We start from the raw sequence: 22,811 nt of genomic DNA, 5'->3' as shown, positions 1-22,811 counted from the left end.
TGCCCCCCAAAATCCATTTCAGAAAAACTCACTCTCCAAAATCCCATTGTCGCTCCTTCCCTTCTGAGCCCTCTACAGCGCCCGCCGAACACTTGACATACACATATGAGATATTTCCTTACTCGAGAGAAATTGGGTTACAAATTTTGAGAGGATTTTTCTACTTTTACCTCATGTAAAAATTCAAAAACTGGGTCTACAAGAACATGCGAGTGTAAAAAATTAAGATTTTGAATTTTCTCCTTTATTTTGCTGTTATTCCTGTGAAACACCTAAAGAGTTAACATACTTACTGAATGTCATTTTGAATACTTTGAGGGGTGGAGTTTTTATAATTGGGTCATTTATCGGGTATTTCTAATAGGAAGGCCCTTCAAATCCACTTCAAACCTGAACTGGTCCTTGAAAAATTCAAATTTTGAAAATGTTGTGAAAAATTGGAAAATTGCTGCTGAACTTTTAAGCGCTCTGATGTCTTCCAAAAGTTAAAACATGTCAACTTTATGATGCAAACATAAAGTAGACATATTGTATTTGTGAATCAAAATATAATTTATTTGGAATGTCTATTTTCCTTACAAGCAGAGAGCTTCAAAGTTAGAAAAATGCTAAATTTTTAATTTTTTCATCAAATTTTGGAATTTTTCACCAAGAAATGATGCAAATATCGACAGAATTTTACCACTAACATAAAGTAGAATATGTCACAAAAAACAATCTCGGAATTAGAATGAAAGGTAAAAGCATTCCTGAGTTATTATTGCTTAAAGTGACCGTGGTCAGATGTGCAAAAAACGCTCTGGTCCTACAGTGAAAATTGGCCTGGTCCTTAAAGTGGTATTCCAGGCAAAACTGGAATCAACTGCCTCCGGAAAGTTAAACAGATTTATAAATTCCTTCTATTAAAAAATCTTAATCCTTCCAATAGTTATTAGCTTCTGAAGTTTTCTGTCTAACTGCTCAATGATGATGTGACGTCCCGGGAGCTGTGAGTCATCAGAGAGCAGTTAGACGGAAAACAACAACTCAACTTCAGAAGCTAATAACTATTGGAAGGATTAAGATTTTTTAATAGAAGTAATTTACAAATCTGTTTAACTTTCTGGAGCCAGTTGATTTCAAAAAAAATATTTTGGCATGGAATACCCCTTTAAGTGTTTAAGGGTCTATTGACACGTACAGTATTCTGTGCAGATTTGATGCAATTTTGTGTTTTTTTTTTATATATTTGTTCTTTACCATACGGGATAGATAATGTTATATTTTAACTGTTCGTACAGTTACGCACGCAGCAATACCAAATATTTTATTATGTTTACATGTTTTTATATAGGAAAAGGTGGTGATTTGAACTTTTAACATTGAAGGGGTTAATGTATCTTTTAAATGTTTATTAAAACTTTTTTTTTTCACTTTATTAGTCCCTTAGGGTACTTTTAGGAGGAATCATTAGATTCTTCATGCAGATCAATAGTGTTCTATTGAACTCCATTGATCTGTGTGCTCTGTGATCGATTGATAGAGCCTAGTCAAGCCAGGCTCTATCAATGACAGATCCACGGACACCAGGGAAGCGGCTACCTCTGTAGTGGATCGCCACCCGCGATCGCGCTGCGGGGGGGTTGGGGGGGGTGTTTGGGCAGTCGGTAGGGGCCGGTGATACACCCCACTAGCCCACCAGGGAGCATTCACATTTCCCTTTAGACTCCTCTGTTAGCTTCGATAGCAGCGATCTAAAGGGTAAATGGCTAACCGCGGCGATTGCCGCATGCTGGCTATTAGCGGCAGCCCCCAGCTACTGAGAACTTCCAGGGGCTGCAGAGAATGGAGCAGGCACGAGTCAGGAGCCCGCTCCATTCACCCCTCTGAGCACCGCCGTGCTTGTCAGGGGTTTTCAGGTCCGGCCCTGCTTGCCCGAAGCAGGGCTAAGGGCCTGAAAAACTCACCTGCCCGGCGTCCGGAACTGCATGTCCTGGGTGTCAGGCGATAGGAATTCCACATCCCTGTAGATTGGTGCTTGTATTACTACCCTTATCATGGAACAGAGTCTGTTCCATGTTGGGGGTAGTAGTACAAGGGCCGAGGGATCGATTGCATCGGGTCTTACTTCTGAGACCCGATGCGATCAGAAGTTATTAACCAGGGGAGCGGGTGTCATGCTCTGCAACCCTGCAATGTAGATCGGGGGTGTGGGTTTTACTTTAATTTTCAAATACAAACATAATACAAAAATAAATAAAAAATCGTGACGAACATATAACATGTGGGTGAAAAAAGTAGAACATTAAAATTGTGTTACTTTACCAATTAAAGTTGTTATCCCACAAAAAAGATTGTAAGGAGTTAAATAGTCACCAAACATAAATCAGTAACAGAAATTGATGTATGAAACTTTAGGCTACGTTCACATGGCCGTTGTTTCCCATCTAGATTTTGTCCATTATTGCCTCCTAAACGGATCATTCTATTAAAGCATGCAAACTGATGCAAAGGGATGCTATTTAGTGGTATCTGTTTGCATCAGTTTTTCATTTGTTAGTATCAGTCGTCTGCAGACTCCTCCAGCTCGGACTACTACTACTCCCATCATGGAACATACTTCTTTTCATGATGGGAGTAGTAGTTCCCCAACTGTGGGAGTCTGCAGGCGACTGGAAGGCTAGATTAGTGCTTGCACTACTACCCCCATCATGGAAAACGTATGTTACATGTTGAGGGTTGAAGTACAGAGGCTGAGAGATTGATTGCACACTTCTGAGACTTCTGAGACCCGATGCAATCAGAAGTTATTAACCAGGGGAGCAGGCGGCATGCTCCACAACCCTGCAATGGAGTTCGTGTGGGGGGGGGGGGGGGGGGGTTTACTTTCATTTTCAAATACCCCGCCTGGAGCCCTGAATGGCTGGCACGGAGGGGGCCCATTCAGGGCTCCTGGCGGGGTTTTTAAAGTCATTAGAGTGGATTGTAATGTTGCACTACGCTGGTGGACGGGGAAGCATTGCCCTGCATTCCCCGGCTGCCCTGACGTTCTACAGGAGGGCAAGATCCATAGGTAGCACAGCGGGGGGAGGGGGGAACAATATACATAGCTAGCGCAGAGAGGGCCCAGACATATAGTGTTATATATTTGGCCCCCCGCTGCGCCAGCTATGTATATTGCCCCCCCCCCCCGCTGCGCTAGCTATATATTTTGACACCCTCCCCACAGCGCTTACATTTGTCCCTCCCCCACCCCAGAAAGCGCATACATATGTCCCTCGCAGCGCATCTCTGAAGTATACTATCAGCAGCGCATCAAGCTGCTGGCCGGGAAAGGCAGCGCAATGCCGCCCGCTAAAATGTCTGTCCCCTGCAGCGCTATCTGTTCAAAGTATGCTATCAGCAGTGCATCTGCCAGCCAGGAATTGGGCTGCATTGCACTGCCTTTCCCGGCCAGCAGCATGATGCGCTACTGATAGTATGCTTCACAGATGCGCTGCGAGGGAAATATGTATGCGCTTGCTGAGTTGGGGGACATATGTAAGCGCTGTGGAGGGCAAAATATATAGCTAGCGCAATATACATAGCTGGCGCAGCAGGGAGCCAAATATGTAGCGCTATATGTCTGGGCCTCCACTGCGCTAGCTATGTATATTGCCCTCCTGCAGCATGTCAGGGCAGCTGGGGAAAGCAGCGCAATGCTTCCCCGTCCGCCAGCGCAAAATTACACTCTAATGACTTTAAAAACGCTGACGGGAGCCCTGAATGGCCGGCACCGAGGGGCCATTCAGGGCTCCCGTCAGCGTTTATTAAGTCATTAGAGTGTAATTTTGCACTACGCTGGTGGACGGGGTATTTGAAAATGAAAGTAAAACCCACACACACAATTTACATTGCAGAGTTGCGGAGCATGCTGCCCACTCCTAAGGTTAATAACTTCCACTGCATCAGGCATCAGAAATGAGACTCTGGGCAATCTATCCCTCAGCCCCTGCACTACAACCCTCAACATGTAACATACTTTTTCCATGATGGGGGTAGTAGTACAAGCACTAATCTAGCCTCCCAGTCGCTTGCAGACTCCCGCAGCCGGGGCAACTTCTACTCCCATCATTTCCCATCATGAAAAGATGTCTGTTCCATGAGGGGAGTAGTAGTAGTCCCGGCTGCAGGAGTCTGTAGACGACTGATACTAACGGATGAAAAACTGATGCAAACGGAAACCACTAATTTAGCATTACTTTGCATCAGTTTGCATCCCTTAATAGAATGGTCCATTTAGGAGGCAATAACTGACAAAATCTAGACGGGGGACAACAGCCATGTGAACGTAGCCTAAGTTTCATACATAAATTTGTGTTACTAATTTATGCAAAGTTTGGTGAAATGACAGTGACTATTTAACTCCTTAAAATCTTTTTTGTGGGATAACAACTTTAATTGGTAAAGTAACACAATTTTAATGTTATACTTTTTTCACCCACATGTTGTATGTTCGTCACCTTTTTTTTTTTTTTTTTTTTGTATTCTGTTTGTATTAACGCAACAATATAACAAAGAAATCAAAAGATCATTTACCCAGTCAGAAATCAATTAGCCAAAGTTTACAGGGTTGGTGCTCATTAAATGAGGTGGACAAGAGGAAGTCAACAAATATGAACAGTCAGCAAATATGTTAGACAATTAGCAAGGAAAATCATAGGTTGGCTTCTAATAAGATAGGACTTGTCTAGTGTTCCAGTTGTTGGCATAATGGGTAGATCACATAGGAGCTTGACCCCAAATGGCATGCTTGAGGTACCACATGGTGCAGCAAAAGTGCTCTTTGTTCTGTAGCTAGCCCATTATTTAAAGATGTCTATGTGGATACATAAAATTGTTTTTACAGGAATGGTTTATATAAAGGGGGTTGGGGTTCTATAACTTTTTGCAGGATTGCTATCCTAGCTGCTGCAGGAACAATGTTTAACACATTTCCTGTACCCTGGTAACAGCAGTTTTCCTATTGTCCTGTCAGCAGCACAATGATGGGTAAACACCACCTCTATGAGCTTGCAGGACATAAGAATAAATTATATATTTAACCAATCAGAATAAAAACAGACTTCTCAAGGGGATATAAGGCCCCAAAGGGTATGTTCACACAGCAGAATTTCCATGCATAATCCAGGAGAGAAAATCAGGTTGGAAATTCTGCTGCATGAAGTTAACATTGTGGTGAATTCAATTTCCGTTGTGCCATCCATACAGCAGTTTTCCGATGTGAAATTTCCGCTATGGAAATTCTGCATTCTGGATTCTGCAAAAAGAATGAACATGTCAATAGTTTTTGCAGAATACCACATCATTGAAGTCAAAGGGACTCTAAATTCTGTCCGGAATCGATGTGTTCACCACAAGAAATTCAGCACAAATTCGGCAAAAGCTGCAAAAAATTCTAAGCAGAACACAGGAATTCTGCTGCGTGAACATACCCTTATACCAACTACCTCTAGATGTATTCCCCTGACCTGTCTTTTTCTGTTCTGTGGATGGCTGGATCATGTACTCTCAGCATGATTGCTTTATTTGTCCAGCCTCAAGCGGTGCAACAGCGCATCCCTATGGACCCATTAGAGTCAATAGGGTCTGTCGGGCGCCGCTGTTTCTCAGCGAGAGTAGCATGAGAAAAAGACGGCGCAAGTTGTAGTTTTTTTCCTCCCGCTATTTTCCCCAACGGCCATCACACTACCATGTGACAACGGTAGTGTGAATGAGGCCTTAGATGACTGGGGGTCTGAGCTTCTGTGGCCCCTCGTGTGGCTGCGGCTCTCCCCCTTTAGGGGGGGTGTCACAACCTAATTATTTTCTGTCTGACCACAGTTCTCTCTGCTGAGACCTCTGTCCATGTCAGGAGAAGGATAGGTTTGCTAAGGGGGATTTGCTTCTGCTCTGGACAGTTCCTGACATGGAAAGATGTGTCAGCAGAGAGCACTTTAGTCAGACAGAAAAGAAATTCAAAAAGAAGAAGAAAAAAACTTCCTCTGGCGCATACAGCAGCTGATTAGTACTGGAAGGATTAAGATTATTTAATAGAAGTAATTTACAAATCTGTTTAACTTTCTGGCATGGCTTAATAAAAAAATAAAAACAATTATGTTTTCCACTGTAGTACACTTTTAACACAAAATGAGAAACCTGTATGTCTGGATAAAATACTTTGTTCAGGGGTCTATTAAGGTACAAGTCCTTGACGGTTCTTGCTCAGAAAAAAGTCAATATACAGCTGATCTTCTCTAACTTCTATTGAAGAGGATTGTAGAATAATAGAAGAAGAAAATTCTTTCATGTGGCTCCTCTGAGGATGATGTTCAGATTAGTGCAGGCAGAGGGTTAGCCCGTTCCTGGAGAAGCTCCATCCACTTTTTTTTTAAAAGGCCGTTAGGGGGAATATGTAATTAACATCCTTATGAAGGCTGAATGGAAATGGGTGAGGCTCAGTCTAAGGACTGCAGTGGCTTCTCCCAGAGTGGATAGGGGATACGTTTTATTAGGCTGCAGTACTCCTTAAAGTCCACCATAAAATTTAGTTTGTTAGAGAATTTGAAAGGACAATTTAGGCTTTTTTGTTATTCCAAAGAAAGGTATGTTATAGACAATTGGAAAAAAAAGTATTTAATAGAAATGATAACCTTTTATTTTCATGTTTTGTCTTTTTTTCCAGAATGTGAGGATTGGGGGTTTACCATCTAGAGGACCTCCACCACCATGGCTCGTAAGTTTTAGTTTGGCAACAGTCTCTTCCTGTCCTCTCTGTAGCCTAAAATGATGTATCTGGCATGCAACAATTCTAGTTGTTCCATTGGGCACTATCCCTTTAAAAACTCGGTCCTGGTACCCTAAGTAAACAGCTGAATTTGCTGGGTAAGCAGTAGACAGCCAATCTTTTCTCCCACAGCCAAAGGCTGTCTGGGCATGCTGGGAGTTGTAGTTTTGCAACATCTGGAGGGCCACAGTTTGGAGACCACTGTGTAGTGGTGTCCAAACTGTAGCCCTTCCAGATGTTGCAAAACTACAAATTTCAGCATTCCCAGACAGTCCAGGCATGCTGGGAGTTGTAGTTCTGTAACATCTGGCCCTTCAGATGTTGCAGAACTACAGCTCCCAGCATGCCTCAACAGCCTGGGCTTGCATGGAGTTGAAGTTTTGCAACATCTTTGCTACTACTACACAGTAGTCTCCAAACTGTTCTCCTCCAGCTGTTGCATAACTACAACTCCCAACATGTTCTTCGGCTGTCTGGACATGCTGGGAGTTGTAGTTTTGCAACAACTGGAGGCAGCCTGGTTGGGAAACACTGAGTTAAAGCAACAATTCTGTGTTTTGCAACCAGTGTGCCTCCAGCTGTTGTATAACTACAACCCCCAGCATGCACTGACAGCCAAAGTGCATGCTGATAGTGGTAGTTTTGCAACAGCTGGAAGTCCGTCCGCCCCCCCATGTGAATGTACAAGGTACATTCACATGGGCGGGGGTTTACAGCAAGTTTTGCCAAATTCTCTGCCGCAGCTCAAACTCGCTGTAAACCCTGCCGTGTGAATGTACCCTAAAAACACTACACTATAACACATAATAATGGGTAAAACACTACATAGACAAAAAAATAAAAAAAAATCAAAGGCAAGTGTAATTCTTGCATTCGGGTCCGTCCCTATGCAAATCCCTTATTTAGGTCTCAAATGCACATGGCGCTCTCTCACTTCGGAGCCCTGTCATATTTCAAGGCAACAGTTAAGGGCCACATATGAGGAATGGAGAAATGGCCTAACAAATTTGGGGGGGGGGAGGGTTCTCCTTTTAACCCTTATGAAAAGGTAAAGTTGGGGTCTATTCCAGCACGTTATTGTAAAAAAAAAAAATAAATAAAATAAAAAAAAAAATTTTTTTTGCACTAACGTACTGGTGTTGCCCTATACTTTCATTTTCACAAGGTAAAAGGAAAATAAAGCCTCCCAAATTTTGTAACGCAATTTCTTCTAAGTACGGAAATACCCCATATGTGGACATAAGATGCTCTGCGGGTGCAAAACAAGGCTCAGGAGTGAGAGCGCCATGTACATCTGAGGTGATTTGCACAGGGGTGGCTGATCATTACAGACATTCTGACATAAACGCAAACATTTTTCGTTAACGTTGGACGTGAAAATAATATATATATATTTTTTTTTTTACTAAAATGCTGGTGATATCCCAAATTTTTCATTTTCACAAGGGGTAATAGGAAAAAAAAGCCCCACAAAATTTGTAACACAATTTCTTCTGAGTATATAATTCGCTCTGCGGGCGAACTACAATGCTCAGAAGAGGAGCACCATTGGGCTTTTGGAGAGAAATTGTGCCTGGAATTGAAGGCCATGTGAGTTTACAAAGCCCCCATGGTGACAGAACAGTGGACCCCTGGCATCATTTGCACAGGCCACTGTTCCAAAGATCTGTCACAGGCCAGTGGGGTGTTAATGCTCACTGCACTCCTTATTACATTCTGTGAGGGGTGTAGTTTCCGAAATAGGGTCACATGTGGGGGGGTCCATTTTTCTGCTAGCATGGGGACTTTGTAAACGCACGTGGCCCCCAAACTCTGTTCCATACAAATTCTCTCCTTCTCTTCTGAGCATTGTATTTCGCCTGCAGAGCACTTTACATCCACATATGGGGTATTTCCATACTGGACGGAGACCAGTCTGATCCCCCTCCTGAATGGGTCTCATCTCTCTCTGACGCTCTGTCAATTGGCCAGGGTTTCCCAGGAAGTGGTCTCCACCTTGGAGCGGTCCTCCTTGCGCTCGTCCCATAGGGAAACGTCAGCGGGTCCCCCCTCCTGTCTTTCCCTTTGGCCCTCCCGCGCCCGTCTGGGGCGCCTTTCCTCCACTTCCTCCCCGGAGTCGGGCCGGGCGGGGTCCTCCCACTCTCATTCCACCTCCTCCAGTGTCTGCTCCCAGTCATCCACGCCCTCGATCCCAGTCGACCTCTCCCCGCTCCAGAACTTCTCCGGGGTGCTCCCAGTCCCCAGGCGAGCATGTGAACTCTGATTCGGACCCTCCCTCTGACTCCGAAGAGACTTCCCGTATGTCAGATATGGTGGACAGTCTGGTGTCGACAGTCAGGGACACCTTCCATCTACAGGACCCAGGAACTTCCGGGGCTGCCCCCAAAGTTTCCTTCCGCCACGCTCATCGGGCACCCCAGGTTTTCAGCCCATATGCTGAATTTGACGAGCTGTTGGAGGCGGCTTGGAAGCATCAAGATTAACGCTTCCACGGGACTAAGAAGCTCCGGGCTCTCTTTCCCTTCCTTCAGGATCTGCTTACAAAGTGGTCTTCTCCTCCTACAGTGGACCTTCCTGTTTCGCGGCTGTCTAAATCCACTACCCTGCCGCTGGCTGACGCAGCTTCCTTTAAAGAACCCTCAGACAAGCGCATTGAAAATTTGGCAAAATTCGCCTTTGAGGCGGCAGACTCTGCTTGGTCCCCAGCTTTCGCCTCCATGTGGGTTTCCAAAGCTTTCTCAATTTGGGCCAGTCAATTGCACCAGGGGATCTCAGTGGGTACTTCATCCAGCAATTTGGCAGATTTGGCGCAACAAATCGCTAGTGCAGGGGACTACCTCTGCGCGGCTTTCTTTGAGTCGGCCCGCTGTGCTGCCTTTGCCTCGGGCAATCTAGTGGCTCTTAGGCTCATGTGGCTTAAAGCATACTCGTCAGATCCAACAAAAAAACATTTTTTACATATATCACTCAGTATCTAATCCTGACCATGTACATCAAATTTTTATGTGTCTAGCACCTTTATTTTTTTTATTACACTTTTATTTTCGCTCACTAGTCTGAATTCCTCTCAAAGGGAGGGGGCATGGCCTCACTGTGCAGGTCTCTGCCCCCTCCCCCAGTATGCTTTCTGCTCACAGCTCCTTTAGCATTAGCAAAACTACAACTCCCAGCTTGTCCTCACTGACAGTAGCGGGACACAAACTGACAGTGGGAGGATTTTTACTCCAGCTGTGAGCCCTGCACTCACAGCTGACAATCAAGGAAGTGTGTCCATGACATAGGTGATGACGCATGGACACAGCAGGACTAGTATGTATCCATGCAGTCAGGGGGCAGTTGTTTGACTGGCTTTTTCAGTATGAAATACAAAAAAATTTCTAATGAAAGCAATTGCAAAACCTATTGGTTTTGCATGCTTTACAACATATCAAAGGTTTTTGTATCTGACAGTGCCCATTTAAGGCTTGGAATGCCAATGCAGCCTCTAAGTGTTCCCTTACGGAACTTTCTTTTCTTGGGTCTCGGCTATTTGGCAAATGCCTGGATGAGATCATCTGTGAGGCCACTGGGGGTAAGAGCTCTCTCTTGTCCCAAAACTGTCCGCGCCCTTCGGTCCCGCAGTGGAAGATTTTTTTCCTTTCGCCCCTTTCATTTCTCGGGCCGCTCGGACAAACCGGCAGCCTCACAGGATAGGAGGGCTCCATCTTCCAAGGCTCTCCACTCCTGGAAGTCAGGGCCCCGTTCCAACCACCCCTCATCCAAATCCGGGACTCGCAAGCCTCCCACTGCCTGAAGGTGCACCCCTATCTGAGTCCTACCCCTGGGTTTTTTTCCGGTCCCGCCCTCCTCGATCTCCAGCTCTTGCTGCAGCTTTTCAGGTGGCCCTTCACACCCTCCTGTCTCAGGGTGTGATCGTGCCGGTCCCTCCTTGGGAACTGTTTCAGGGTTCTACTTGAATCTCTTTGTAGTTCCCAAAAAGGTTTTCCCCTTTCTTGATTTGAAAATACTCAACCGTCATGTGCGACTTCGGCATTTCCGGATGGAATCCCTATGGTCAATAGTCTCCTCCATGGATCAGGGGGAGTTACTTTCCTCCATGGACATTCGGGATGCCTACCTGCACATCCCTATCTTTCCGGCGCACCAGCGTTTTCTCAGGTTCGCTGTTCCTGCGGGTCATTTTCAATTCATCGCTCTGCCCTTCGGTCTCGCACCCCGGGTATTCACCAAGACTCTGGCGGCAGTGGTGGCTCTCCTCCATTCTCGGGGTGTCTCGGTTCTCCCCTATCTGGACAACCTATTCATCAAGGTGCCCTCTCTGGAACAGAATCGGGCCGCATCATGCTACAGACCCTCTCCAGTTTCATTTGGATCATCAACCACTCGAAATCCAACCTGTTTCCGTCCCAATCCCTGGTGTTTCTCGGGATCCGCTTTGATACGGCGATGGCTCGTCTCTCTCTCCCAGAGGACAACCTCCGGGAGCTCTTATTTGTTTACTTTAGCGGCTGGGTTTGTTTCCCGTTCACACCTGCATGTTTGTTCTGAGCAAGTTGGTGGCCTCCATGGAGGCGGTTCCCTTTGCCCAATTTCACTACCGTCCTCTCAAGTGGGCCAGGTGTCGCTTGTCTTCCATCGCAGGATCCGGTTCTCTCCCCAAGTTCACCGCTCCCTCCTCTGGTGGCTTCTGTCCCCTTTCCTCCGGGAGAGTCGCTCCTTCCTGCCTCTCCATTGGCATTTCCTGACCACAGACATGAGTCTTCTCGGCTGGGGAGGTGTCTTTTGGGACCAAACGGTCCAGGGCCGTTGGACTCTGTCGGCGTCCGGTGTCTCCATCAACATCCTGGAGCTCCGGGCGATCTTCCTGTGCCTTCTGCACTGGAGTCGCCTGCTTCAGGGCCTTCCAGTCCGGGTGCAGAAGGACAACGCCACAGCCGTGGCATACATCAATCGCCAGGACGGCACCGGCAGTTCAGCGGCCATGAGGGAAGTGTTGAAGATCCTCCTTTGGACAGAACTTCAAGTTCCAGCCATGTCGGCAGTGCACATTCCCGGGATCGACAGTTGGTAGGCAGACTTCCTGAGTCGCTCCACCGCAAACCGGGGTGAGTGGTCCCTTCATCCGGAGGTCTCCGATCAAATTTGTCACCGCTGGGGGACTTCAGACGTGGATCTGTTCGCGTCTCACCGGAACAGGAAAGTCCCTCACTTCGTGTCCAGGTCTCGGGATCCCTTGGACCCCCTTCACCCTCCTCTACCTCTTTTTTCGCACCCTTCCGCTAATTCCGAGGGTTGTCCGGAAGCTCAAGGCGGAGGGTGTCTCGGCGATTCCGGTGGCTCCGGACTGGCCCCGTCGAGTGTAGTACGCAGACGTGGTCAGTCCCGTGGCAGATGCTCCCTTCCGTCTTCCGGATTGTCCCGACCTCCTCTCCCAAGGGCCCCTCTGCCACCCCAATTTACTTCTGCTACGTTTGACGGTGTGGCGGTTGAAACCACGGTCTTGAGGGTTGGGGTTTTTTCTTTCCGGGTGATCTGGACTATGCTCCGTGCCCGAAAAACCTCATCCGCCATGATTTACCACGTACCTGGCAGGCATATTTTCGCTGGTGTGAAGCTTGTTCTCTCTCTCCCACCTTATTTTCTCTGCTGAATCTCTTGTCCTTTTTGCAGTCAGGACTGGAGACTCGCCTGGCCCTCAGCTCCATCAAGGGGCAGGTTTCGGCGCTTTCTGTCCTTTTCCAATGCCCTCTTGCGTCTGACCTTTATGTTCGCACTTTTTTGCAAGGTGTGGCTCACGAGGTCCCTCTGTTCGGGTCCCTCTCTGCGCCTTGGCACCTTAACCTGGTTTTGGATGCTCTTCAGGGTGCTCCGTTTGAGCCTCTGGGTAGGTGGCCTTCCTTGTGGCAGTCACATCCATTCATCATGTGTTGGAATTGGCTGTCCTCTCTTGCTGTTCCCCTTTTCTGGAAGGCCGGTGCCTTCTTTTCAACCCAAGTTCGTGACTTCCTTTCACTTAAACGAGGAGATCGTATTCTTTCTGCCCGTCCCCTTCTCATCCGCGGGAGCGTCTGCTTCACAAGCTTGACTTGGTCCGGGCGGTTCGAACCTATTTGTCGGTCATTTTCTCCTTCCGGCGGTGTGACTCCCTGTTTGAGCTCCCCGATGGGCGGTGCAAGGTGCTCCCGTCCTCGAAGTCTACTATCTTCCGGTGGATACGCTCCGCCATTTCGGAGGCGTATCGCTGTAAGGGTCAGGTGCCCCCCTTCTGAGTGAAGGCTCACTCCACCCGCGCCGTGGGAGCCTCCTGGGTGGTCAGCCACGGGGCTTCGGCTCTACAGGTTTGTAAAGCGGCAACTTGGTCATCTCTCCATACTTTTACCAAGTTTTACAGTGTTCATACCTTTGTGTCCTCAGATGCAAGTTTGGCTCGAAGGGTTTTACAGGCGGCAGTTCAGACGTCCGCCTGAGTTCTTTTCTGGCTGGGTTGTGTCTTCTCTCCCCTTTGACTGCTTTAGCAAGTCCCATGGTCCTGTGTCCCCCCCCCCAATGAAGCGCTCGAGAATAGTAGATTTTTGGACTTGACACAGCACCCACCCATTGGTTTGTTTGCGACCAGACAGCTTCAGCCCCTCCGGAGCGGGGGGGGGGGGGGTTTGTGGTCGGTTCCGTTCTGGGTTTGTATTCGGACTGTTCTTTCTTGGTCGGTTCTCCTTCTTCTTTGGAACAAATTGGTGCTCAGAGTAAGGAGGCGGGTATATCCTGCCAGGAGGAGCAGATTTTTTGTTTTTTGCCTAATGTCAGCCACCTAGTGGCAAGCAGCATATACCCATGGTCCTGTGTCCCCTAATAGAAGCTCAGAGAAAGAGATTTTATGGTAAGTCTAAAAATTTACTTTTAGCAGACGTCTGCATTTTTTACTTATCCCTTAAACCTAGATCTCTAATTCGTAGACAACTGACTAAGTTTGAGCAACTATGTCTGCTCCTTGTCCCTCCACAACATACGATATCGCTGATCTATGGAGTGCTGCAATTGAAACTTCTACAAAACCACCATATATTATTAACCTTAAGGACCCAGGGCGTACCTGAACACCCTGAGTCTGCTCCTTTTCTATAACGCAGGGCCACGTCATAGCGGGTCAGGCCCGACCTCTAACAACGGCCGGGACCCGTGGCTAATAGCGCGCGGCACTGATCGCGATTAACCCTTTAAACATGGCGTTCAAAGTTGATCGCTGCGTCTAAAGTAAAAGTAAACTGCTCCTGGCTAGCTCAGTGGGCTGCTCGGGACCACTGTAGCGGAATTGCAAAGGCACAAACCACTGCAGGACACAAGGAGGGCCCCTTCCTTCCTCCTGTGAGTGGCCGATCGCCAAATGACTGCTCAGTGCCTGAGATCCAGGCATGAGTAGTCAAGCAGCAAAATCATTGATCAATGTTATCCTATGGGATAACAATGATCAATGTAAAAGATCAGTGTGTGCAGTGTTCCAGCCCCCTATGGGGGGCTATAAGATTGAAAAAAAGGAAAAAAAAAAGTTAATAAAGCTCATTTAACCCTCCCCTAATAAAAGTTTGAATCACTCCTCTTTTCCCATAAAAAAAAAACTGTGTGAATAAAAATGAACATATGTGGTATATCAGAATTATAAAAATATATATTGTTAATTAAACCGCACGGTCAATGGCGTACGCGCAAAAAAAAGTATAAAATTGTGTATTTTTGGTCGCTTTTTATATCATGAAAAAAATTATTTAAATAGATCAAAAAGTCGATCAATACAAAAATGGTACCACTAAAAACTTCAGATCACGGCGCACAAAATTAAAAAATTATAAGGGTCAGAAGATGACAATTTTTTAAATGTATACATTTTCCTGCATGTACCGTAGTTATGATTTTTTCCAGAAGTATGACAAAATCAAACCTATATAAGTAGGGTATCATTTTAATTGTATGGACCTACAGAATAAAGATAAGATGTCATTTTTACTGAAAAATGTACTGCTAAGAAACAGAAGCCCCCAAAAGTTACAAAATTGCATTTTTTCTTAAATTTTGTCACACAATGATTTTTTTTCCATTTCGCCGTAGATTTTTGGGTAAAATGACTAATGTCATTATAAAGTAGAATTGGTGGTGCAAGAAATAAGCCATCCTATGGACTTTTAGGTGCAACATTTTAAGAATTATGATTTTTTTAAAGGTAAGGAGGAAAAAACGAAAGTGCAAAAACAGAAAAACCACCGGTCCTTAAGGGGTTAAGTGGGAAAGGGACTTGGGCAAAACCTATCATGTACAGGAACTGTCTAAAATGTTCCTTTGTACTCATAAAACCACCTCCATATCCTCCAGTACTCAAGAAAGATGGTATAGATGCCAGGAGCGGATAAACAAAATGTTTCCTTCAGCTTCCGCGTCCTGTTGACGATGTGGCCACGCGTTGGGCTCGTACCTCCATATATGGTGGGACTGCCCTATGATTAGCCCTTTTTGGTCTTCTGTATATGATCTTTTGAATCAGGTCTCCACAGACACTATTATTCCCTCCCCAGAGAGCACATTACTATCTTATTATCTGTATACAATCTCGGAGGCGAAAAAGGGATTATTACGACACCTTTTAGGTGCTGCAAGGGTGGTCATCCCAATACATTGGAAATCTTCTGTTAAACCCTCTAGATTGGAGTTTGTGGAGACCCTTAATCGTATCCGTAGAATGGAGGAAATGGTATCTATAGATAAAGACTTACTTTTAATAAGGTTTGGTCAGCCTGGGACTCATTTAGAGAAAATCATGCGTTTTTCTACTGAGTATCAGACAGGGACCATTTGAACTTGAATCGTTGTTGAATCCATGACAAATTGAAGCCTTGACTCTATGATACTTTACTATACTGTCAGACCTATAATCACTTAAGGAACTTTGCCATTTCTTATCTTTGTGTTGTGTTTTTTTTTTTTTTCCTCTCTCCCTTTTATTTTTTCGTTCTCTTTTTTATTTAATTTAATTATATATTTATATATATATATATATATATATATATATATAGTATGTGATATGTCAGATATCGCTATCATCTGTAAAATTGCGCCATGTGGCATTGTTGTATTTGTATTGATTTAGAATTATTATTAATAACAATAAATTCACCCTAAAGTGGTTGTCTGGGGCCAGCACTGGTTGGGGATCAATGGCATGTGAGTGCTTGTATTTTTCTTCAACCCACCCTGAGCTCTTTTTAAGCCAAAAAAAGGCAATGATTTTCTTTATTATCACTGAACTATCTGGCATGTTATTGGAAGCATTTCTTGCAGGAAATAACACCCTTGCAATGACTTTTACTACTTGATATGAGTATTGCTTTTTTACATCCAAAAACCTCCCATATTTGCAAAATAAAACGATTTGCTGCATTTCTGTATTGGGGAATTTGAGGCCATGATCATGGGACTTGTCTTGGTTATATCCATGTTTTATCAGGAAGGTGATGAATGAGTTACTGTGAACTAACTGATAGATAAAGAGAAATAACATTTGGAATGTTTTTATTTCATTGCAGCTGAATATTAAATATTTGTCACCATTGTTACTCGCATATGAAGAACGAATTAATGAGAAGGATAATATGATCCTGGAATTTGAGGTGAATGGGGATTTTCTTGCATAAATTGATTGTTAAGGTTTGTCAGTAGGCCCATTGATGAATTATTCACTAAAGATCGGTTATACAATTTTAATGTAGGAAGCGGGTTACTGCACTGGGATAGGAAAGGAATATGAGCAAAATGTTAATACTGTACATGTATATTAGAAAACAGTATGATTTCCTAGTCTATACAAAAATGATAAAGAAAAACACTTTTAAATGAAGCCCCATTTTAAATGAAGTTTATATCTTAGATAACTTTTTCCAAACATTAGGTAATTGCTTTAATGGGAAACAGCAGGATCAACTACACTAACTTGAATATAAAGATATATAGTGTGGGTGATCCTCATTAAACATGTTTTCCCCCATTCCAATATGTTCAGCCATTATATCCTCCTCTTTGCTAATATGCAAATTTTTAGAAATAGATTTTGGAGATGGGCTCCTGTGCTTTCCCCCTTCCCCTTTTCTCCTCCCCCGTCTGGCTGACGGAAGTGAAGATCTTATACATATTAATAATGGGGGATGAGAAGGTCGGAACTAGAGAACAGGATACAGCCTCCTTAATAATGGCTGAACGGTCTCCTGCCCTTTCAGCAAGCTATCTAAAGAATGGTTGAACATATTGGAACAGAGTTAAAGGGGGTACTTCATTGCTAGACATCTTAGCACCTAGGATAGGGCATAAGATGTCTGATCGCAGGAGTCCCACCACTGGAACTTAATGCAATTTTTGTGCTGACACCCGGCTTTCTGAACATTATATTTAGAATGCTCGGTTTTGCAAGCCGGGGTTGTGACTTCACGCCACGCTCCGTTCATTAGGAACTGCATAAGACTGTAGTTGTAGCACTACTACAAGGCACACTACATTACCCAGGGTAATCTTTGTCTAACTGTGTGCTACATATGCTAAGCAAGTAAAGGAATACTGTAGTGGAAAATAACTCATCGTCTATCCAAAGGATAGGGGATAAGTTATAGATTGGGACCCCTTTGATCTCCTGTACAGGGCCCTGGCAGTCTGCACGAAGGGGGCGTGTCTGTCCCCAGCATGAGGCAGTGGCCGACATGCCCCCCCATGTATCCTATAGAGATACACGGAGGGGGGGTCAACTCCCGCATCATGCAGGAATGGAACACTCCTTTCATGCAGACTGCCAGAGCCCCGTACAGGATATCCCAGCGGTCGGATCCCCGCGATCTATAACTTAACCCCTATCCTTCGAATAGGGGATAAGTTATTTTCCACTACAGTATTCCTTTAAACATGTAAATCTATAGGCATAATGATGCTTAAAACATGCAGATTACAGTGGCTTACATAAGTATTCACCCCGCTTGGACTTTTTGCTCATTTTGCTACTAGAATTCAAATAGACTTAAATAGATTTTTACCATTCGATCAACACAATATGCATAGTACTTTATAAGTACAAAATACCTTTTATTGTGACACATACAATAATGAGAACAAAAAAGTTGACATCTGTTGGATGCATAAGAATTTACTCTCCTGATTCAATACTGTACATTGGAGGAGAACCGAAAAGATAGGACTTGCTTAGCCCTTGGCGCCTATTCCCCAAGTATCGATTCCAGCCGGTAGTAGTCCATAAAACAACTGGCCTTTATTGGTAAAAAAGAAGGGTGCAACACGTTGGTTTCGAACCCGGGCCGGGTTCTTCATCAGGCAGTGGTTGTTACAAGAGCACATTCCCGCTCGTTTAAATATACACCTGTGGACCGGCATAGAACTGCTGCCGGGTCACCGGGTCATTGCTATTAACACATTTTGGCAAAAAGTTTTTTTACACATAAGGAAATTAACAAACATGAAAAACTTAAAATATGTAAAGCAGAATTATAGATATGGTATAACACCTCTATATTGGTTAAATTAGCACTTATACCCTCGTCACTCCTAGGAGGCGCTGAGGTCTCCCTTAGAAGGTGCCCACTGCTGTTGGGCTGCGGTCAGGCTGCGAATATTAACAAGATGAGGAACTCTCTGCAGGTTGGTGCACCAGGTTTGTGATATTCATATTAGGTATTGGAACCTTGTAACTTCTAGGAGGCGCTGAGGTCTCATGTACGAGTGCCCACTGTTGGCAGGCTGCGGACCCGTTTGTTGCCGCATGTGCTGTCCCTGCATGTTGGGGGTATTTCTTTGGAGTTACCCCGCAGCACAAGCATAGAGTGGAACACGCCGAAACTGGTATGTAGATTAGTAGTTCGGTCCAGGCCGCTGGAAACACCATTAGAGTAGAACGTAATGGTTTCTTTGTAGGAGCGGTGTGGACTATCTTGATGCAGGTAAGCGGATGGTGAGGTATCCTCTGTTTGGGAGCAAGATAATTGTATCTTGGGTATGTTCCTTGGTTATAGGGGATGGGCATGCCGGTGTGTATATGGATATAACAATTATTAATAATTATTTAATAATTATAGCGCTCACGGCGTGTCTAACCGGACCGAAATTGTAGTCATAGTGGGTATGAAGCATATGATGGGTGGTCTAATTGAATTGGTCTAATTAGACCACCCGTCGTATGCTTCATACCCGCTGCGACTACAATTTCGGTCCGGTTAATAATTAATATTTGTTATATCCATATACACACCGGCATGCCCATCCCCTATAACCAAGGAACATACCCAAGATACAATTATCTTGCTCCCAAACAGAGGATACCTCACCATCCGCTTACCTGCATCAAGATAGTCCACACCGCTCCTACAAAGAAACCATTACGTTCTCCTCTAATGGTGTTTCCAGTGGCCTGGACCGAACTACTAATCTACATACCAGTTTCGGCGTGTTCCACTCTATGCTTGTGCTGCGGGGTAAGTCCAAAGAAATACCCCCAACATGCAGGGACAGCGCATGCGGCTACAAACGGGTCCGCAGCCTGCCAACAGTGGGCACTCGTACATGAGACCTCAGCGCCTCCTAGAAGTTACAAGGTTCCAATACCTAATATTAATATCACAAACCTGGCGCACCAACCTGCGGAGAGTTCCTCATCTTGTTAATATTCGCAGCCTGACCGCAGCCCGACCGCAGCCCAACAGCAGTGGGCACCTTCTAAGGGAGACCTCAGCGCCTCCTAGGAGTGAGGAGGGTATAAGTGCTAATTTAACCAATATAGAGGTGTTATACCATATCTATAATTCTGCTTTACATATTTTAAGTTTTTCATGTTTGTTAATTTCCTTATGTGTAAAAAAACTTTTTGCCAAAATGTGTTAATTGCAATGACCGGGTGACCCGGCAGCAGTTCTATGCCGGTCCACAGGTGTATATTTAAACGAGCGGTAATGTGCTCTTGTAACAACCACTGCCTGATGAAGAACCCGGCCCGGGTTCGAAACCAATGTGTTGCACCCTTCTTTTTTACCAATAAAGGCCAGTTGTTTTATGGACTACTACCGGCTGGAATCGATACTTGGGGAATAGGTGCCAAGGGCTAAGCAAGTCCGATCTTTTCGGTTCTCCTCATACTAAAGCTACACCACGGCCTGGAGGTCACGGTGAAGGCCGCCCAGGCTGCCGCCCGTATTTTCAACTACAAACCCCAGCGAGTCTACAAGCTCATCAAGGTGTTGTGCCCTCAGCACAACGCTACACGGTAAGGTGCAAAAGACACGCCCACACGTCAACCCACCTTATGATTCTCCACTAGGAGCGCATCTCTTCTTTTTTATATATATCTCCAGTACTGTACATTGGAGAACCATGGAAGGGCAATCTTAGAAAGGTGAGGCATTGGCAGCACATTATGCTGGGTATTATGGGCTGGGTACACTTATTGCTGCATACTTGCAGGAACCAGACTGCTGGGCAGCACTCAAGGGGGGAGATTTATCAAAACCTGTCCAGAGGAAAAGTTGCCCAGTTGCCCATAGCAACCAATCAGCTCACTAATTTTTAACAAGGCCTCTGCAAAATTAAAGAAGCAATCTGATTGGTTGCTATGGGCAACATTTCCTTTGCACAGGTTTTGGTAAATCTCCCCCAAAGACTTTAGCAAGAACACTGTGCCAATGAGATGCAGACTCATCAGGTGTGCTACTAACATTTATTAATGCTGCCCAGCAGTCCTGAGCCTGTGGTTGCACAACTTGCAGCATTGTAAGATGTTGCCCCCCAGCAGTGTATACAGCCCCTCAGCACTATACACAGCACCCAACAGTATACAGAGCCCTCACCCAGCAGTGTATACAGAGCCCCCTGCCTATCCCAGTAATCTACAAAGCCCTTCTTTTAGTATTGTATACAGTCTCCCAGACATATACTCAGTGCCCTCCCTCCAGCCCAACAGTATACAGGACCTTCTGTGTATACATATATTAATGTGGCAGCATTTAAATCTTACATTGTTCAAGTTCTTAAGCATGTTGCATAGTGTACTATTTCCTAAGTGTGAACAGTCCCTCATTCGTACTGGCCTGCCAGTGGTAGGGAATGTTCACTCTGAGTTAATTCATCAAGGAATTTACTAGCTGAATTCTTTGAGTGGATTTGCACCATTCAAATTGCCACTTATTTTGGGCAGAATTTGCTGCAAAAATTCAAGGTTCTAATGATTAATGGGACTTAGCTTGTGAATTTCACTGAAAGAATGAACATGTTCATTCTTTCAGTGAAACTCTAATCCATTCTGTTTGCAGCAGCCTTCCTTTGCTTTCAATAGGAGGTTGCTGATCATTTCACATAGCTAATTTTCCTTCACAGAGGTTCCACTGCAGTATGACACACTGGATCCAGGTGCTTCCATAGACAACAGTCATGCTGCAGCTTCAGAAAGACTGTCGATTTAACATGCTTGAATCTAAACCATTCTATTTTAGTTCTTCCTGTATGTTTAGGGTAATTGTTCTTCTAAAAGATGAACCTCTGTCCTGGGCTCAAGTATTTTGCCGACAGCATCAGTTTTTCTTCAAGGATTAGCCTCTATTTGCCTCCATCAATCTTTCAATCAATGCTGACCAGTTTCCCTGTACCTGCTGAAGATGGTGTGCTCAGGGTAATGGACAGTGTTGGTTTTCTCACACACATTGTTCGGTTTTGGTCTCATCTGACCATTGCACCTTCTTCCACGTGTGCTGTCTCTCCCACATGGCTTATGGAAAACATCTAATAGTTGTCCTGTGGACAGATTTTCCCAGCTGTTTATCTTTGCAGCACCTCCATAATTACCATGAGCCTCTTTGGTTACTTCTCTGATTAATCTCTTTAGGATGCAGGGTGTACATGTACGCCCTGCACGCGCTCCCCCGCTATGACACGGGGTCACAAGCTGGCCCCGTGTCATAGCGGGTCATCCCGGCGGCTGTCAGCGGCCGGGACCCGTGTCTAATGCCGGACATCACCAACCGTGATCAAAGTTGATCGCCACGTCTAAAGTGAAAATAATACCACGGTGTCCCAGTCAGCTTACAGGACGACGGGTTCATAGGAAAATACACAGTGGGTTTGCCGATGTGCAGTGTTTTTTTTGCACAGAGTAAAATATGCTGTGTGTAGGCTATGTGTGAACCTACCTTTAATGTATTTTATGATTTGACACCTTTTTTCCCCGTAGGTAGCTCCAATTGGCTGATGGCAGAGCACGGGAAAGGGGGAAATGTTAGACTTCCTCTCAGTTTCTGACAAATAAAAGAAACCATCCCCATGTTTTATTTGAATTGCATTATTCAACCAGGAATACTGGTATTTGCACAGGTTTCCTAAACCCGGTGCATGATCCTTGAGTTCTTTTTTTATTGGCAGGAGTAGTAAAGGGTTAATAGTCATGCATCTTGTTATTAACAGATTTCCATAAGCTGCTGTCTGAGTCCTGAGATATTTCTATTACTTTTCAAGTGAATTTATAGAACCTAATAATGACTTGAGTTTTAAAAGCTTAAAAGCCCTCAACAAGGATATTGTGTGATTATGATACCAATTGTAATAGCCTTCTTTTTCCTCCTGATTGAATATTATGTGGCACGAAAATACACAAGCAAATCTAGGATTTTGATGAAATATTTAGAGAACGATGTACCTTCACATTGTACGCATGAACCATTAGCAGGAGTGTGGATATTTTTAAAATATAGATATATAATTTTTCCTCTCTAGAAGCAATAATGAAACCATTTACTCTGATTTCTGTTTTCTTGGTTGGCTGGTCTTGCAGTGCACAATGGATTAGGTAATCTTAATTCTCTTTTTTGCTGTTCCCTCCACTGTAGACTTCTTTTGGATGTCATAAGGTGCCTGTGTTCCCCCGTGACACAAATTTAAATGATGAATTTGCCATAAAATCAGGGTTGATATTATAAGCAGAGCCTCCCACTTCCTGTAGAATTACCTCTGCACAGTT

The 22,811-nt window shown here is 44.7% G+C and overlaps 1 protein-coding gene across 5 annotated transcripts in view; it reads left to right on the top strand.

Annotated features, from left to right (window-relative positions):
* The window catches only part of CEP89 (centrosomal protein 89), a 256,966-nt gene that overhangs the window by 77,106 nt on the left and 157,049 nt on the right, over nt 1–22,811 (top strand). For all 5 annotated transcript variants that reach the window (XR_008845109.1, XM_056525755.1, XM_056525754.1 and 2 more), the window contains 2 exons: nt 6,683–6,733; nt 16,351–16,434. Coding sequence is in view for 4 of the 5 variants with exons in the window: in XM_056525755.1 (XP_056381730.1) it covers nt 6,683–6,733; nt 16,351–16,434 (135 nt within the window). In the remaining variant the exon portion in view is untranslated. The remainder of the gene's footprint in view (nt 1–6,682; nt 6,734–16,350; nt 16,435–22,811) is intronic.

This window comes from Hyla sarda, chromosome 6 (assembly GCF_029499605.1).
Source record: "Hyla sarda isolate aHylSar1 chromosome 6, aHylSar1.hap1, whole genome shotgun sequence".
NCBI classification, from domain to species: domain Eukaryota; kingdom Metazoa; phylum Chordata; class Amphibia; order Anura; family Hylidae; genus Hyla; species Hyla sarda.
The sequence above is the reverse complement of the archived record's forward strand: the minus strand, read 5'-3'. Positions and strand labels throughout refer to the sequence as shown.